The sequence below is a fragment of the Pseudorca crassidens genome, chromosome 2 (genome assembly GCF_039906515.1).
Source record: "Pseudorca crassidens isolate mPseCra1 chromosome 2, mPseCra1.hap1, whole genome shotgun sequence".
Classification (NCBI taxonomy): domain Eukaryota; kingdom Metazoa; phylum Chordata; class Mammalia; order Artiodactyla; family Delphinidae; genus Pseudorca; species Pseudorca crassidens.
The window spans coordinates 32,091,435-32,110,545 of NC_090297.1; the positions used below are offsets into that span (position 1 = coordinate 32,091,435).

The following is a 19,111-nucleotide window of genomic DNA, read 5'->3' on the forward strand; positions in this document are numbered from 1 at the left end:
CTAGCCACGTCAGCACACTGGTGGATACTTGGTAGGTGAAAATCTCAATTCTGAGCTGAAGGCCGTTTGGGTCTCTTTTAGCCTCAGCTCCTTCTCAGGCCATAGCAGCAGGACACTCTGTCACCCAAGGATGTCCAAGGCTAGGTTAGATGGAGAATTCACACCTTTCTTTAGGAGCTGGTTTCTAGTCTCTGGTGTGCACTTTCCCTCAGTGATCAGGTACTCGTGAAATTCCTTGAAGCCAATTGATTGGAAGATACCATGTTGATAGTCCTGGCTGGGAACAGGAGAGCATCAGCAGATGAGCCATTGAATCTGAAAGCTAGCAGGGCACTGGAGATGATCTAGCTGAGCCATTTCATCTCATAGATGAGGAAACTGAGATCCTTAGCAGTTACTACCCTCTGAAATCCTTCCTCCACCTTCCCCCACCAGCTCCCAGGTTACTTCCCTTGAAAATTAACTTCTGGGAATGTCTGAGATTAGAAAATTGCAACTGTAACAAGTACACCAAACCTCCTCCCAATGATGAAGGGTAGCAAACAAGTAGATCCAAAGCCAGTATTATATGTTTACGGTCTTTTGACCGTAAGCAAGGGGTGGAGAGTAGGTGAAAGTAATAGCCAAATTCTCACCTGTTTTCCACAATTTTCTTCTCATTATAGCGTCTGTGAAAATCTCTTAGTTCATCCAAGAGCCCAGCGGCGAGCATGTTATCCACCCTCTTATCCAAGCGCTCATCTAGAACTTGAATCAAATTAACCCATCAACCAGCAAGCCTGCCGAAGGTGTGTACTATACATGATGAATGCATAGGCTGCCATAAAGAAGAGAATTTGTTCAAATGGAAGAAAAGGTTCAGAGTCCAAAGATTATACAATAATTCATAATTATATTTAGTCACACTTAAAGCTCGGCAATTCCAATAAAAACAGCCAGAATGAGGCATGTCTTCTTATGTAAAGAGCACACAATTACAGCTACTAGGAACAACAAATATTTTATTCTTGTATGGAATGTATATCCATTTTTTATTTTAGAGGCAGCTGAGAGCCCCGTTTTACTCTTACTTTTTTCCATTATATTTGTTACTCTAACTTTATGCTATTTCATATTTAAGAACTCTCAGATGACACCTTAAATAGGAATGAAAAACTTTAAACCAAAGCCATCCTAAGTATATCTTGAACTACTGAGCCAGACAAAGGAGCAGAGTGAGAGATGATAATCATTCCAATGTGGTCAAACACAGCTTTATTATGAATCAGATACCACTGTTGGATGCTGCACTGTAACACATGTTTTTATTTACAAAATGTTCATTATTAAAACATTACCTTTTTCTATAACCTTATAATTTAAGTTTGAGATAATATAATCTGAGATTAATTTAACAAATTTCCACCATTTCAATTATGCTCTTCTACATCTCTGCCATTGCTATTTCTTGGCTTACAATGATAATAACCTTTTTTTCTACCTTCCTAGAAAGTTTGCATTTATTGAGGACTCACCACGTGCCAGGCACATTCTGAGCACTTCGCATGTATTATTAATTCATCTAATCCTCAACGAAGCTATGAGATATGTATTATTATTATCATCCCCATTTTATAGAAGAGAAAAGTGGGACACAGAAAGGTAAACCAACTTGCCTTAAAACTCACATAGCCAGAGACGATGGAGCAGGAATTTGAATCCAGACAGTCTGGCTCAGAGACATGTTCTTAATCACTAAACTATACCGCCTGTTCCCCTAACGATCTCATTTTTCTAGACCTAGCTCATAAGTTACCTTTACAAATTGGTCCCCAGAAAATGCTCATCATCCCTTCTCTGTGGCCCCACAGCACCTTCTAGCCCAGCGTTTATCACAACAGAGTATCTACCTCGTTATTTGTTGCCCAACTAGACCGGAAGCTCCTTAAGGGCAGCTACTGTCTACATTCATCTCTGAAATCCAAGTACTATGTAGAACACTTGGCAGTTCATTGAATGCTTGCTGTTATATTTGTTGCATAAAGAAGTTACTATTATCACAGGGCATTAGCAAAAAACCAAAAAGAAATACTATCAGTTAGCTAGCTAACCATCATTCCCACTTCTCAGGCCTACTGATTCCAAAATAATCAGTGATCCAGGCTTTAGCCAGAGAGTCAGATCTCCTTCCACAGGAGACTTCCTTCTCTTTCTCCTTTGGATTTTCTCTGGATGGCAGTCTCTTTCCCATCCCATCTTATCTCATCCTCATCTTACACTAATCTTTTTTTTTTTTTTTTTTCGGTACGCGGGCCTCTCACTGTTGTGGCCTCTCCCGTTGTGGAGCACAGGCTCCGGACGCGCAGGCTCAGCAGCCATGGCTCACGGGCCCAGCCGCTCCGCGGCACGTGGGATCTTCCTGGACCGGGGCACGAACCCGTGTCCCCTGCACCAGCAGGCAGACTCTCAACCACTGCGCCACCAGGGAAGCCCTATACTAATCTTATACTCAACTCATGTTATACTAATGCCAGGGCTACCTTTACCTGCTTTCCAGAAAGATAATGGCACTGTGTCTTACTAAGTCAATGAATAATGATCATGATAATAAAATGAATAGCTAACACTTGTTTAGTGCTTATTATGAGCCACTCAGAGTTCTAAAGCATTTTTTTTCAAAACAACTTTTTATTGAAGTATAGTTGATTTACTCTGAAGATTTTATATACAGTAATGTATTACTATAAGCTCTGTCTCAGATTAACTCTAGGACACCAAAGGACTTTTACCTGTCTGTTCAGCATGAAGCCAGAGGATGCACGGGTTAGGGAACTTCAGAGGGCCTCCAAGGGGACCACCACCTTCCTCGGAATGTTGACGATGAAGAAATTCACTATGAGAGATTCCTGTTTCTTCAAACACTTGCAAGCTCCTAAGTCATTTGAAAGGGGAGGGTGGGCACACCCATAACAACCATTAGGAAATATTAATTCTCAAGTGAAACAGGGGAGAGGCTATTTATTACAGAATACCTCACTGTCATTTTCACTGCATAAGCCCCTGAACACACGAAGGTCTGGGGTTACTGCAAACCTATAGCTACTCAGAAAAGCGTTCTAAAGAAAACTTTAGGTAAAGAAAGAAATAAAACTATTCTAAACATATATAAAATTTTCTGAAATCAGTTAAACAGGTTCAGAAACAACAGGTTTCTACTACACAAAGAGAACAGGACATATTCACTTTCGGGTAAGCAGTAAAAGCTTGTCTGGGACACTTTGCTATAAGCCAACAAGTCTAGTCTCGCTGGAATGCCTTTCCCACAGTACAAAAGTATGCTGTATATCCAGCTCATCAACTTTCTTTTTAAGTATGTCTAAAATTAATGAAAAATGCTTCTGACTGATTCAGTACTCTACTAGCACAAAGATCACTGGAGAAAGAACTACACACTTATTCTTAAGCCACTATCCACTCCGTCAGCATCTATTATGTTATGCAGCACTAGGTAATTTAACTCTCAAATCTATACTCTACCACTCTGGGTGATTGCAACTTATCAGCTTGAAAGTGATCTTTCCCTTCCTGATCCAATTCTACTTCCTGAAACCCTAACACAAGAGTAGAGACCCCTCGTCTTTCCCTATCACTGGTCACTCAGAGAGGACCTAAGAGGGAAAAATGTAATAGATATCTTACTTATCTGGAGGCTAGAATACAGCCTCAAACTAAAACAAAGATGAAAGAAGTCCTCCAATCTTCTTTTAGAGACTCTAGAGCTCTTGCTTAGAACCTACTGTTCTTACGAAAACACATTCTCAACTCATTACTAGTTTAGAAGTCGCAAAATAAGGAGAAATGATAAGAACTGATTAATAAAAGGAGCAGATAGTAACAACCAAGCTCTAGACTCATACCATAAAACGATACAAAAATGAATGTTCATCAGAGTGTCCCTGAGTTTTCCAAAAAGTTTTTGGAAGATTTCTATTTAACTGTTTAAAAATAAAGTGTTTGGATACTGGAAAGTATAAACTTCATTTATCTAGAATATGTATTATCAACAGGGTGACACTGCCCTCAAGGGAGCCAAAAAACCTTAGATATTACAATGATGTGTGGCGCTCTCCCAAAATCTTATTCTTCAGCATTAAAATTTCATTGAGGGGAGGGAGGGAAGCACAATTAGGAAAAAAATTTCTAAAAAGGCTTCAGGGGCAGGGGGGATAATAGAAAAGGATTAAGAAACACCGATCTAGAATGCTCATTTGAGTGTAATACTTCATAACCCCTGTCAATACCAAATGTTCCTATAAATATCTAATGTGTATAACCATCCATGTAGTAGGTCCTCTACTCTGCCAGATAAGGTATCGCTTCCGGCACTACAGAAAAGTACACCTCAGTGGTGATCACTTTGTAATGTACAGAAATATCAAATCACTATGTTGTGCACTAGGAATCAACATAGTGTTCTAGATCAATTATACTTCAAAACAAACAAACTCATAGAAAAAGAAATCAGATGTGTGGTTACCAGAGGCTGGGGGTGGGGGAAGGGGGAACTGGATGAAGGCAGTCAAAAGGTACAAACTCCCAGTTACAAGATAAATAAGTACTAGGTATGTAATGTACAACATGATAAATATAACTAACACTGCTGTATACTATACATGAAAGTTAAGAGTGAGGCCTGAGAGTTCTCATAACAAGAAAAAATCTTTTTCTTTTATTTTGTGTCTATGTAATAAGTACACTAAACTTATTGTGGTAATAATTTAATGATATACATAAGGAAAATCATTATGCTGTACACCTTAAACTTACACAGTGCTGTATGTCAATTATATCTCAATAAAACTAGAAGAAAAAAATAGATTAAATGACTGATAAAATGAAGATGCAGTCAGAAGTGAACAGAATATGGAGGCAATGAAGATGCATATTTACGGAGGAAAAAATAAACCATCTAATCTTAGGAAGGAAGGGAGGGAGGGAGGGACGGAAGGAAGGGAAGGAGGGACGGAGGGAGGGAGAGAGGGAAGGAGGGAGGGAGAGAGGGAAGGAGGGAGGGAAGGAGGGAAGAAGGAAGGAAGGAAGAAAGAAAAGTATACCTAACACACGAGGCTGCAATTTCAAAGCAACCTAACAAAACATGGTTAATGAACTAATAAGGTCATCTCTCTCTTCCCTTCAAGAAAGTCTCCATGTGTAAAGGTGAACTGATCTATAAGACAGTTTATAAAACCTGTCTCCCACTGGGCAAGCTGCTGGGGCAGAACTCAGCATTGCACAATCAATTATGAAACCTAAATCACAATGTCAGCTGACTGCATGCCAGAAAAAATGTATATGAAAACTGTTATAAAAGCAAAGATCAAATAGAAAATGAAGCAAGATTACATAGGCCCTAGGGAAAAACTGTACTGTATTATGCATTTTAAATGTAACAACAACAAAGTAGGGTGCAACTATTTATTGAGGGAGTTGGACTGAGGCAATAACTCTGGGCCTCCTAACCTCCTAACCTGCTGAGGTAAAACACATCAATCTCCACTAACTGCTATTACCAAACCTGTCTCACCAGGCACACTTAACAACTGACCGCCCTCTAACGCTGAAGGGGCCTGGCGCCAGCTGGCTCCCGGCTTTCTTACCTGGCCACTTTGCGCTTGTCATGTGGGTGCAGCTTGGCAGCCATTTCTGGGTCCACCTGGCTTAGGCGTTTGTGGAGCACATGGCCATCCTCCTTTTCAAGCTCAACTTTCTGGTCAATCACTTTCTCAGTGCCCATCTCCCAGGGCTATTAAATGAAGGTTTAGTAGTAAATTTAATTCAAAAATTCAACAAACACTGAAACACTGTATGTGCCAGGCACTTTACTAAGTGTTCAGGAACACAGAATAGAGATGAATCAGAAGATCTTGCCATATAGTGAGAGACAGATCATAAACAGAAAATTCCAATACACCATGGTAGTGCTGTGAGGCCACAGTAAGCAGAGAGGAAAGAGGACTAGGTGTCTAGGGAAGTATTCAGGGAGTACAAGCTACCCAGGCTAACACATCTATATTAACACATCCAGGAGTCTAGTCTTCTCAACAAGTATAACCAAAGAGTGGACCAGAATTTCCAGCACATTATAGTTTGCAAAGTCCCACCCTACGCAATAGCATCTCTGTAAGAATGGTTAGTGTCAGATATCTCCCTGACATATAGATTGTTTCAGCCAGGAAATGCTGAATCAGACTAACGTACTGTTAACTTACATGGAGATGCTAATTAATCCACAGAGGAGCATTTTTCCCACACACAGCCCCTGTCCTTAGGCCAGCCTGGAGAAGCACACTTCACATATGGAGGGGGCATTTGCTTCAGAATATTAAGTAGGAAAGTTAGTACAGTTGCTGAGTATAAGAAACACGCAAAAGTCAACTTTCCTCCCATTAAAATTAGCGGGCAAGAAAGAAGAACCCATTTCCTCATTGAATTACAAGTGAACTAAACATACCTTAGCATCGACAAGAACTTTCCAGAGCAGAGCCTCAATGTAATAATTGGTTCCTCCCACGACAATAGGAATTTTATCTCGGGAAAATATATCTTCAATGTGAATGTTAAGAAAGACATCAAAATATTAATATCAAGAAGAAAATCTGACTCACTTGGAAGTAGGGTATTAGTAAGAAACCACATTCGTCATATTTTTGATACTAGTCTTCACTGTTTCTCATGAGTTCTCAGAATCATTTCCTATCAGTTCTGGAGGGACTTGCATAAACCAGAGACAGATGCATGATGGTAATTCCTTCCAATTCGAGAACTTTCTAGGCCTTGCTGCTAAAACTCAAAGCTTGCTTAGTATTCAAAATTAGCTTAACAAGCACAAGCCTAAGGACTCTCACAGAATTAAGTGTCAACTGCTCAGGAAGCCACCAAGATGATGTCCACTGTGTGACTTTGCCTTCTAAGGCAAATTACAAACTGGTTTCTCTAAGCCGTAGTTCTTAGACTCAGTCTTCACCATTTTGTAGCAGTAGTGTACATTTCAGCCACTTGAGACTCTACCAGATGAACTGGGAAGCACAGGCTATGAAGACAAATAGATTTCAATTACCAGCTCCAACACTCAGCAAGTCATTCAACTTGTCTGAGCTTCAGTTTTCTCACCTGTAAAATCCTCATGAGTTTTTTTTTTTAATTAATTTATTTATTTTTGGCTGTGTTGGGTCTCCATTGCTGCGCGTGGGCTTTCTCTAGTTGTGGTGATCGGGGGCTACTCTTCGTTGTGGTGCACGGGCTTCTCATTGCAGTGGCTTCTCTTGTTGTGGAGCACGGGCTGTAGGCTCATGGGCTTCAGTAGTTGTGGCTCACAGGCTCTAGAGCGCAGGCTCAGTAGCTGTGGCGCACGGCTCCGAGGCACGTGGGATCTTCCCAGACCAGGGCTTGAACCTGTGTCGCCTGCTTTGGCAGGTGGATTCTTAACCACTGCGTCACCACAGAAGTCCCTCATGAGTTCTTATGAGCATTACACATGACAGTGCAAATAAAATCCCTAAGACAATGCCTGAAATATTTTTTTCAACTGAGTAAGCACTCAATTTAGTCATTACTGTTTTTACACCACTGCTACTTGGAATTTTTCTCTTTAGAATCTCTGTTGAACAGATAATTATCTGCTTTAAGAAGGGCTTTCCTTCTGAGAATAACTGATAAAGAGACTTTCAACCCAGATAAAGACTCATTTACACACTTCTTCCCCTTGCCAGCCAGTCTGTGGGCGTAGAGATAGATGACCTCTTTTCTGACAGAAGTCCTCTATAAGAGGTTGGGGTAGGGTGGGGAGAAAGATGTTACTAATCAAGGAGCATAAGGAAGAAACGTGTCTATTCGTTTTTTAAAAAGAGAAACAAATTCTATATCCCCCCCTATAAATTAAGTATAAGAAACATACAATTACACAGTAATTGTAATAAAACTTCAAATATATAATCTGACTAACAAAGGGAAAGGAAGCAAGGAAAATAAAAGGGGAAGGCGAAATGGTGAGATACCAGAAGGGAGAGGTGGAAAAGAGGGAGGGAGATGGGATAGGAGTTATTTGGTGGGAAAAGGTTTAACATGTTTGCCCAAGCCATGAAACAACTGTGATCCTAAGCAAAAACCTTTCTCTCTGGGCCTCAGTATCTACTACCCTCACCTGTCAAATCGAGAAGGTTGATCGAATACTTCTTAAGGTACTTTCAGTTCTGACACTCTGATTCTAGGTTCTTACTTAAATTCACAAATCTCCAATCCTCTAAGTGATCTGATTAAGTCATCCCCTGTTGCTGCTGTCCTTTAACTCTTTTAATTAGCCCTCCACTTTCCATCAGTCGTTTCTGAACAACTGACCTGTCTTACAGCAACAATGTTCATTTGGTGATATGCTGTTTTTTTTTTTTTTTTTTTGTGGTACGTGGGCCTCTCACTGTTGTGGCCTCTCCCGTTGCGGAGCACAGGCTCCAGACGCGCAGGCCCAGCGGCCATGGCTCACGGGCCTAGCCGCTCCGCGGCATGTGGGATCTTCCCAGACCGGGGCACGAACCCGCGTCCCCTGCATCGGCAGGCGGACTCTCAACCACTGCGCCACCAAGGAAGCCTGGTGATATGTTTTAATGTGCAAAGGGCTTTCATATACATTACTTCATCTGACACAAGTGCCTTATAAAGCAGGTAGGGCAAGAATTATTATCTGCGTTTTAATCTCTGCCCACTTGATAGGCAAAAAAATATTATCTCATTATTTTGATTTGCATGGCCTCGATTAACACAATGGTAAACTCTTTTTCATGTTTATCACCATTTATATTTCTTCCTTTGTGAATCACTACTCATGCTCTTTAAGTATTTTTTGAGTTCTTCATATGTTAAGTATACTAATGTTACAGATATTTTTCCCCTGGTTTATAGTCTGTTTTTGTTGTTGTTTTCAAATTTTTTATTTTTTGGCCACATCTAGTCTGTTTTTTAATTTTGTTTCTAGTGAGCTGGGTTATTTTTAATTATAAAATATTCAGTACATACAAAAGAACATATGCAGCATATGTAAATAATAAAGCCTAAAAATAAAACAAATACTCATGAACCCAATGTAAGAAAGTGAACATTATCAATTCTTTTGAAGCTTCCTATGTAGTAATTCCCATCACAACCCCTTACTGCCCCTCTCTGAGGGAACCACTGTCTTGAATTGTTTTGTGTATTGTTTGTTTTTCATCATTCCCTTGCTTTTCTTTACATTATTACTGATGTATATAAAACCCTAAACAACATATTGGTTAACTTTGCTTGCTTTTTAACTTTTATAATAAATGGTATGACCATGTATGTATCCTTCTATAATCTCCCGCATTTCATGTTGTTTCTGAGATTCTTCCCCATTGACTGATGCATGTAACTGCAACTTATTCATTTTCACTGCTGAAAAAGTACTTATATGAACAAAGCACATTTTATACATTCTTCTGTAAGTAGGAATCTGGGTATTTATATGTTTTTGCTGTTAAGAGCAATAATGTTAAAATTAGATCTACCACCTACCTCCTGGTATCCTTGTGGCAAGGCTTCTCTAGGGTAGATACCTAGGAATTGAAATGGTTGAAATACTTTCTTGCCAGTACAAATTCTTAATTCTAACATATCCAAATCTAGCTGTTTTCCTCAAAAAAACCCAAAAAACAAAAAAAACTATTATGGCATAGATAGATGGTAGTGATGGCTGCAAAACAATGTGAATATATTTAAGACTACTGAACTATACACTTATAAATGGTTAAGATGGTAATTTTTATGTATACTTTAACACAATAAAAAGGAAAAATTGAATTAAAAAATCCTTAAAAAAAAAAAAAAATGACTAGATCTACAAAGTCCTTCCCTACTCTAAAATCACATAACTACTCAATTATATGTTATCCCATTTGTTTCAGTTTCGTTTAAAAAAAAATACATATTTACTTAACTCTGAAATCCATCTGGAATTTATGTCCATATAATAAGGAACTGATTTTTTTTCCAAAAATAATTAACTGTTCCAGGAATAATTATTAACTACTACATTCCTTCTCCACTGCTTTGAAATGCCACCTTGATCGTAAGCTAAATATATACATCCATTTGAATTTGTATCTGACTTTTCTAATCTGTGCCATAAATTTGTCTAGTATTATGTAAGTTCCATGCTATTATAATTATTATGAATTTTCAATGTTTTAATATGTAGCAGTCCAGATATTAAAGGCAGTTTGGACATTAAAATATAAGGGCAGCCCCCCACCCCTTATGTTATTCTTTTTTCCAAAATTTCCTGGTGTTACCCAGAACTATTTTTTCCTAATCCCTTTGGAATTCTAACTATAATTCCATTATATTTATAAATTAATTTCTTATCCCCATTTAAAGGTGGGAAAGTGAAGCTCAGTGGGGTAAACGCCTTACCCAATTAAATTTTTGTGGTCAGACGAGGCAGTTCTAAAACTAGGACATGGATTTTCTGGCTCCTAAATCAGTGTTCTCTCCACTAAAACAGCACCTCTCAAATTTTAATATGCATGTGAATCACCTGCGACTCTATTTAAATGCAGATTCTGATTCGGTAGGTCTAGAATGAGGCCCAAATTCAGCACTTCTATAAGCTCCCAAGTGATGCTGATGCTGCAGTCTAAGGACAAGACTCAGAGTAGCAAGAACACTATATCTTTTCAATCCGAACAGTTCTCATGAGGATGCTACTATTGACCTTGGGTACCTCTGCTTAGGAGAAATTGTCACGAGGAAGAAAACTTTCTTGGCTTGGGCTGCCTTGCAGCCACCAAGCCTAGTTGCTGTCTTTCCTAAGGATATCAGAGCAGTTGCTTTGTTCCTGAAGTCCACCACTGTGTAATTTGTCACAAGAGGATCCACAAAGCTGATCATGTGGTGCCGGCACATTCTCTGCTCTTGGGCAGAAACCTTGTTGGTGATGATGTCTAGGCCTTCATAAACCTAGGGGAAAGAAGATTAGCATGAGAAAGTCATCTATCTCCATAAGATGCACACTTGATGGGCAGAAATGGTGATCTATTCCTCCCTGCAGCCAAACACTTGACTGACCCAAAGCACCAGGGGAAATGTGTTCTAACCAGAGCACAGCCAGATCCACATAACCCAAGACAAAGGAAACAAAAGAAAACAGAACATTGGCTTTCTTAACAAATAGTGGCTATTAACTCAGACTTAAAGATAAAAAGTATATGTAAATCGGTGCCCAAATAAGAACTAACTCTGCAAGATTAACTGGAGGTTCTTTGGCCTGAACTTCAAGCATTTAGAAGTGGGCAGGTTGTTACTACTTAACACAAGTCTCCAGAAAGGTAACATTTTGCATTGCTCATAGTTCTACTTCAAATGCTTAGATATTTTTTGGATTTAAATGCTCTGAAAGGTTTTTAGAATTTGTAAAAGATTGGCTCCATTTGTGGAGAAGTGGCCTATCTACAAAGATATATATATAAAACACACACATACACACTTTGAAGTCAGAACCCCTAATACTGCTGAACTGTAGTAGAACAGTGTGCCAAATTACTGCTTCAGGAGGTCAGCAAATACAGTCTAAATACTCAAAGGCAATATCCTGTCTGTAAGCTCTTGATCTGCCAATTAAACTAAAAAGTTCAAGTGTACTTTTTCTAAATGCAAGGTCTCAGATGGAGAACAGATCTGAAAATACTAGTTTGAAAATAGGGATGAATGCTTTGAGATTAAATGTTCTCTCTGTAATCACTGATTCTACAGGGAGCACTGAATGAACAAATAATAAGTTCCACAGAGCCCACAGAGACGTTAAGAACATTTTTATCTCACATTTCCCTTTACTTGTATGGGTGTCAAATAAGTACAGTACAGTATAATGGTTAGGAGGAAGGACCCTGGTGCCAGGCTGCCTCAGATCAATTCCTAGCTCTGCCACTTACTAGTTATTTGTACTTGGAGGAGTCAGTTACTAACCTCTGCGTGCCTTAATACCTCATCAGTAAAATGAGGAGAATAATATCTATCTCATATGGTTGTTGTGTAAATTAAATGTTGTGTAAGTTAATACATGTAAAGAACTTAGTTTTTGCCTGGCAGATGGTAAATACTATATAAGGGTCACTATATTACTACCCATATTACTACCATCAATACTATCACAGCAACACAAGAAGAATGGGAAATAATTTTAGTGTCACTATCACTCTGAGGCCTCTGTGCTCCTAGCTACTGAGGTTACTTACTCAACAAGGATATAAGCTATCTTCAAGCAAAAAGAAAATTGTTAATTAGTAAGACAGCACACAAGAATCTAAAAAAAAGGTGGATATATGTATATGTATAACTGATTCAGTTTGCTGTACACCTGAAACACATTGTAAATCTATACTGCAATAAAAATTTTTAAAAAAGAAACAAAAGAAACCTTATAGTACAACTTTCTTTGAAATAAATAAATCAACAAAACAGCCCTCTTAAAAAAAAAAACAAAACCAAAAAACAAAAGAAAACAACACACAGAAAATATATAAATAGAGCCATAGAGAAAGAACTAGCTTTGCCTTTAACTAACTCATCTATCTGTGCCTGACAAGAGAACTGCATTCTTACACCTGAACACTGATGGAATCTTAAATCATAGGGTGTTCTTTTCCCTGTATCTTGAACAAGACTTCCTTCAAACATTAGACCACAGTATACAGTAGGGTACACTGTATACTGTGGTCTTCTGTGCAAATTAAGAAAACTAAAGGAGGGAAAAAGAATTAATAATTGTGTGTGCCTCTCCTTCTTTTCCCACAGCCTTCAGTTGGCTCTATTGAAGCTTAGATTCCAAATGACCCAATGTTAAAGAATCAAGCAACAACTTGATTTTGCCAAAAGAGGACTTCTGACCTCTGTAAATAGATTCTCATTTTTAACACTGAGATAAACGTTAAGAAAATGTATAGTTGCAAATGTATAATTACCAGCCCCCACCTCCAAAAAAGCCAAAATGTAAATATCTCTACCAGCACATTCTATCAGATACGTAGATAAATTTTAAGATATATTTTCATCCTGTGTTCTGCCTTTAGGTGTATCTTCTAGAGCCCCTTAAAATGGCCAGTTTTAACAGATAAACACATAAACATAAATCAAACAGAGGGGACTTCCCTGGTGGTGCAGTGGTTAAGAATCTGCCTGTCAATGCAGGGGACATGGCTTTGAGCCCTGGTCCAGGAAGATCCCACATGCCGCGGAGCAACTAAGCCCGTGTGCCACAACTACGGAGCCTGCGCTCTAGAGCCCGTGAGTCACAACTACTGAGCCCACATGCCACAACTACTGAAGCCCGCGCACCTAGAGCCCACGCTCTGCAACGAAGAGAAGTACCACAATGAGAAGCCCGAGCACCGCAACAAAGAGTAGCCCTCTGCTCGCAACTCGAGCAGCAACGAAGACCCAACACAGCCAAAAATAAGTAAATAAATTTATTAAAAGAATAATAATAAATCAAACAGAAGGTAACCCTAGAACTAAGCTCACCTTATTTGCTGAAGGAAGTAGCCTAATGTACTGTTTATGGTATATATACAAATGTCAATGAATATCAGGAAGAAGAGCATTAACGGTTTAAAAAAAACAGAGTTCTTGCTGGTAGAGTGAACAAACTAAAACTTGTAACTGAATCTTGGTTAACAATGTAAACTGTCATCTCTGAGTGAGCTGTTAACCCTTTGTTTCCTGTACCATCAGATTAAAAGAAACTGAGCATCAAGATATAGGTGATACAAACTAGGTATCTGATGATAAAAGAATTACTGTTAACTTTTAGGTATAATATGCTTTTATGGTTATGTTAAAAAAAGAGTCCTTAACTTTGAGGTATACAGTATTTTGAAGTACATACAAATGAAAGTATATGATGTCTTTTTTAAAAAAAGAAATCAGGGGACTTCCCTGGCAATCCAGTGGTTAAGACTTCACCTTCCAATGCAGGGGGAGTGGGTTTGATCCCTGGTCGGGGAGCTAAGATCCCACATGCCTCAAGGCCAGAAAACCAAAACGTAAAACAGAAGCTATATTGTAACAAATTCAATAAAGACTTTAAAAATGGTCCACATCAAAAAAATCTTTAAAAAAATAAATTTTAAAAAAGAAAAAAGAAATAGGAGCTGCATAGGTAAAGGATTAGTGGTTGCCAGAGGTGGGGACATGGGGTGGGCAAAACAGATGAAGGCAGTCAGAAAGCACAAACTTCCAGTTATAAAATAAATAAGTCACAAGGCTATAATGTACAGCATGGTTAATAATACCGCTATTGCATATTTGAAAGTTGCTAAGAGTAAATGTGAAATTTCATCCCAAGGAAAAAATAATTCTGTAACTATGAGCGGTGATGGATGTTAACTATACTTATCATGGTGATCATTTCACAATATATACAGATGTCAAATCATTTTGTTGTACACCTGAAACTAATATAATGTTGTATGTCAACATTTATACCTCAATTAAAAAATATTAGAGGTAATTCAAGGCTATGTCTATAATGATGTTGCTTCACTCTTTTCCAATATAATATGACTTCTTTTGACAGGTACTGATATGCTGTTATAGTTGTGTTTACAAATGACGAGGCAGCTTGTGATCATAGTAACTGTGTATTGTTAACAAGCAAGAAGGCAAGGGTAGATGAAGGCATATGTAAAGTATATCTATACCTGCACTGTACAAGAGCAAGAATGATGCTGAGAAAATACTTGTTAATAACGACACAAGAGGTATGGATCACTGAATCAAATACACAGCTATGATGCAAGTAAAATTCACAATACACTACTTATATTATAACATTGTTTTATGCTTTATTTTGCTTTAACAGAAAAAAAAGAAAGTTTATATATTATAAATCAACTATACTTCAATTTAAAAATTAATTCGTTTTAAGTTTATGATGACTGGGGTCTGCGTTCCAATAGTGGGGGAGGAAGGACAGATTATAATTGGAACAAGATTAGACAAGTGTTCATAATTATTGAGGCTAGGTGACAGATATATGGGAGTTCAACTACTATTCGCTCTATTTTTTTATATATTGGGAAATTTCCATAACAAAAGGAGTCTTTAAAAATTTTTGGAAGCACTTCACACCCATTAGGATGGCTATTATTAAAAAAACAAAACAAAACAGAAAATAACAGATGTTGGTGAGGATGTAGAGAAATTGGAATTCCTGTGCACTGTTGGTGGGAATGTAAAATGATGCAGCTATGGAAAACAGTACGGCGGTTCCTCAAAAAATGAAAAGTAGAATTACCATATGATTCAGCAATTCCGCTTCTCGGTATGTACTCATGAGAACTGAAAGCAGGGAGTTGAACAGATATATATATACACCCATGTTTATAGCAGCATTTTTCACAACAGCCAAAAGGTAGAAGCAACCCAAGTGTCCATCAGAGATAAATGGATAAACAAATGTGTTCTATACTTACAATGGAAGATTATTCAGCCTTAAAAAGCAAGGAAATTCTGACATGGATGAATTTGCTATGACATGGATGAACCCCAAAGACATTATGCTAAGTGAAGTAAGCCAGTCACAAAAGGACAAATATTATGATTCCACTTATATGACACACATAGAATAGTCAAATTTTGAAACAGAAAGTAGAGTGGTGGTTGCCAGGGGCTGGGGCAGAGAGGAATGGTAGCTTAGTGTATAATGGGTACAGAATTTCAGTCTGGGAAGAGGAAAAAAGTTCTGGAGATGGAGAATGATAATGGTTGCAGAACAACCTGAATGTGCTTAATGCCACTGAAATGGTTGGTAAAATGGTAAGTTTTACATATTATGTATATTTTCCCTTAACTTTAAAAAGACTTGATGATAGGTTTTAGATACAATGAGAAACCAGTGAAAATTAGCAAAATAAAATTAAAATGTCAAAGATTTGTTGAATTTTTCAATTCTTTTGAATATATACCCAGAAGTAGAATTGCTGAATCATACGGTATTTTTCAAAATTATTGAGAGGGCTGGTAGTGCTCTATTTCTTGAACTGAGTTGTGGTTACACAGGTATTTTCACTTTTTGATAATTTATTGAACTGTGCAGTTATGAATTATGTGTTTTATGGTGCACATTATTTATCAATTAAAATCATACTGCTAGGCCAAAAAGCAAAAACAGAGCAATATTTTATATATTTGCATTAAGGATAAATATCTAAACAAACCTAGAAACCAATCAGCTTTATAAATGTCACATTTGGTCCATATTCTTATTGTAAATGCCACAATTGGGCTTATAATTTTATTACCTGTCTAGAAAGCATCATTGCACGAGAACAGGTTTGTAGCTGACTGCCTGACATTTTGTCTATTTTCCGTCTTTAATTATAGTTTCAGTGTGACTCTACCTATAGCATAGTCAGCTCTAGGTGCTAGAAGAACTAAAAGGATCTGTGTTATCTTTTAAAGGCAGCACTTCACTCTGTTCCATTTCCCATTCTCCCAGAGGACACCTGTGATCTGTGTACATAGAAATGACTAGATAAAATGCTTCTCTGCACAAATCAGATTTCGACAATACTAAGGGAACTCTGGCCTCTTTGTAAGACTTGATAACTGAAATACGCAGAGAAATTGCAGGTTTAACCTACTTAGCCAATTATCAACAAAACTGGCTTATCTCAGCAAACATTTACTGAGAGTCTACTGTGTGCCAGGTACTCTGCAAGACATTAGGAGTGCAAAGACTTAGAAAGGGTCCTTGTCCTCAAGGAGTCCAGCTAGCTAGAGACACAAATATACTATAAGGAGATAAGTGATATAAAGTTTATAAGAGAGAGATTAAAGATTGACTTACAATCTTCTCTAAATATTATGATCATTAAACATTTAATGTTCTAGGTATTTAACTGCGTACTATCGGGAAATAATGCCTCTTTGTCTCACCTCTGTTGAGAGTTTATTTTCAGACTGAAAAAATTCTGAAAAAAGGCTACAAGGCCGAATAACCCAAACTCTCCAAACCAACAGAGCTCAAGTGCCCAGAGGAGCTAATGAAGGTGAGGGAAATCTACAACAGAGACCTAGAGGAAAACCAGCAGAATCTAGAGCTGTGGTTGTTTGTAAGCCGGAAGTGAATTAGTCCATCAGGGGATGCTTGGCAACGCCTAGAAACATTTTTGTTGTCACAATTTGGGGGTGGGGATGCTACTGGCGTCTAGTGGGTAGAGGCCAGGGATGCTGCTAAACATCCTACGATACACAAGACAACCCCCTGCCCCCACAACAAAGAATTATCCAGCCCCAAATGTCAAGAGTCTCAAAGTTGAGAAACCCTGATCCAAAGAAATTTCACCTCGGAGAAACACCCCAAAAATCTGTACAGCCAAAGGTCCCACTCCTTGAAGCTCCAACCCTTTGGGGTTGGCATGCTGTAGGATGGCCCTAATGAGTGTGCTAACCAGCAGAGACACTGGGCAGATCCTGGAGCTCTGTCAAAGTGCTGGCTGGCTATGATGCACCAACACAGCTGTCTACAAGCAAAAGGAAAAGCTACCCCCCACTAGTTTGGTTCCATCCTCTCAAGTCATCTTCCCCCTTTTGACTTCATTTACTTCCTAATCCAAATTAGATGCTGAAGCCCTTCAATCCCTTTCTTGCCTCTAGGGATTACACCTGCCTTGAAAACCACAATCTTGGATTATGCATCAATATAACTATCCATCCACCTTCTCTGCTGGCTGCCCACCACTGCTCCATGGATATCTCCCTCACTGAGATCACTAACGAACCCTGACTGTCAAGTATAACATTCTTCTGCTAAGCTCTCAAAACATGTAATGGAAATACAACAATCTGATACTCCTGAGCTCTCCTTCATAAATCATTCTCCTTTGGGGACTTCTCTGGTAGTCCAGTGGTTAAGAATCCTCATTCCAATACGGGGGATGCGGGATCGATTCCTGGTCAGGGCACTAAGATCCCACATGCCACGAGGCAACTCAGCCCATGCGCTGCGACTACTGAGCCAGAGCCACAACTAGAGAGAAGCCCATGCGTCGCAACGAAAGATCCTGCATGCCGCAATGAAGATCCCGCGTGCCGCAACTAAGACCCAACGCAGCCAAATAAATCAATAAAATAAAATTCAAAATAAATAAATAAATCATTCTCCTTTGGGACTTCAAATGGCACCATCTTCTCCAGGTTTTCTTCCTATCTCACTGGACCTTCCTCAGTTTACTTTACTGAGGCCAGCCACTGATCTATTAGCAATGTCTGTCATGGGAATAATATGGAGAAATGGCAGTCTTTATGTCATCTACCTGCCATTTCTGTACTACAAACTTTCTCTGGGTGACCCCCATGGCTTCTACAACCATTTTTTGTGCTGATAACTCCTGAAATCCTATCTGCAATCTAGTTCTCTCTCATGATGCTAGAACTGTACATTTAACTGCCTAGTGGACATTTCCATCACCTATGAGAGGTATATAATATAGTGATGAAGCGGTTAACAGTACGGACTCTAGAGTCTGCTTGCCACGGTTTAAATCCTGGCTTCACAACTTACTAGCTATGTAACCTTGGGCAAGACAGTGACCTCTCTGTGCCTCATAATCCTTATTTATAAAGTAAGAATAATCTTAAATCTACCTCAAAGGATTATTGTAAAAATTAAATAAATGATACAGCAAAGCATATGGAATAGGCCTGCCCTATAGGAAGCAGCAATAAATGTTAGGTAGCTATCATCATCATCATCATCATCATCACCCCAAACAGGCACCTGAAACCTGCTATGTCCAAACTGACCTCCTTATCTTCTAACCCATACTTGAGTGAACCACCTCGATAATCAAACCGAAAATCTTTAAGTGATCCTAGTATCTCTGTCTCTCTCCCCTCACATTTCCAATCCGTCTCAACTTCTATTCACACAAGTTCCTAAAATTATCTCAAAGCTTATCACCATTACATTTCCCACTGCCATTACATCAATTGAAGGCTTCATGATTTCACAGCTGAACTGTTCCATCAGCTTCCTCATTGATCTTCCTTCCTTTAGCGTATAACT

At 38.7% G+C, this 19,111-nt stretch overlaps 2 protein-coding genes across 4 annotated transcripts in view; one reads left to right on the plus strand and one right to left on the minus strand.

The window, feature by feature from the left end:
- Positions 1-19,111, plus strand: part of CAP1 (cyclase associated actin cytoskeleton regulatory protein 1) — a 359,457-nt gene that overhangs the window by 177,760 nt on the left and 162,586 nt on the right. The window lies entirely within an intron of this gene.
- The window catches only part of TRIT1 (tRNA isopentenyltransferase 1), a 43,528-nt gene that overhangs the window by 6,683 nt on the left and 17,734 nt on the right, over positions 1-19,111 (minus strand). Inside the window, exons 2-7 of one of the 2 annotated variants that reach the window (XM_067725622.1) lie at positions 10,862-11,004; positions 6,491-6,587; positions 5,637-5,782; positions 2,769-2,911; positions 636-747; positions 165-277 (exon numbers count right to left, since the gene is read on the minus strand). In XM_067725622.1, coding sequence (XP_067581723.1) covers positions 165-277; positions 636-747; positions 2,769-2,911; positions 5,637-5,782; positions 6,491-6,587; positions 10,862-11,004 — 754 coding nt within the window. Of the gene's footprint in view, positions 1-164; positions 278-635; positions 748-2,768; positions 2,912-5,636; positions 5,783-6,490; positions 6,588-10,768; positions 11,005-19,111 lie in introns of both variants that reach the window. The other variant, XM_067725623.1, reaches the window with a different exon arrangement.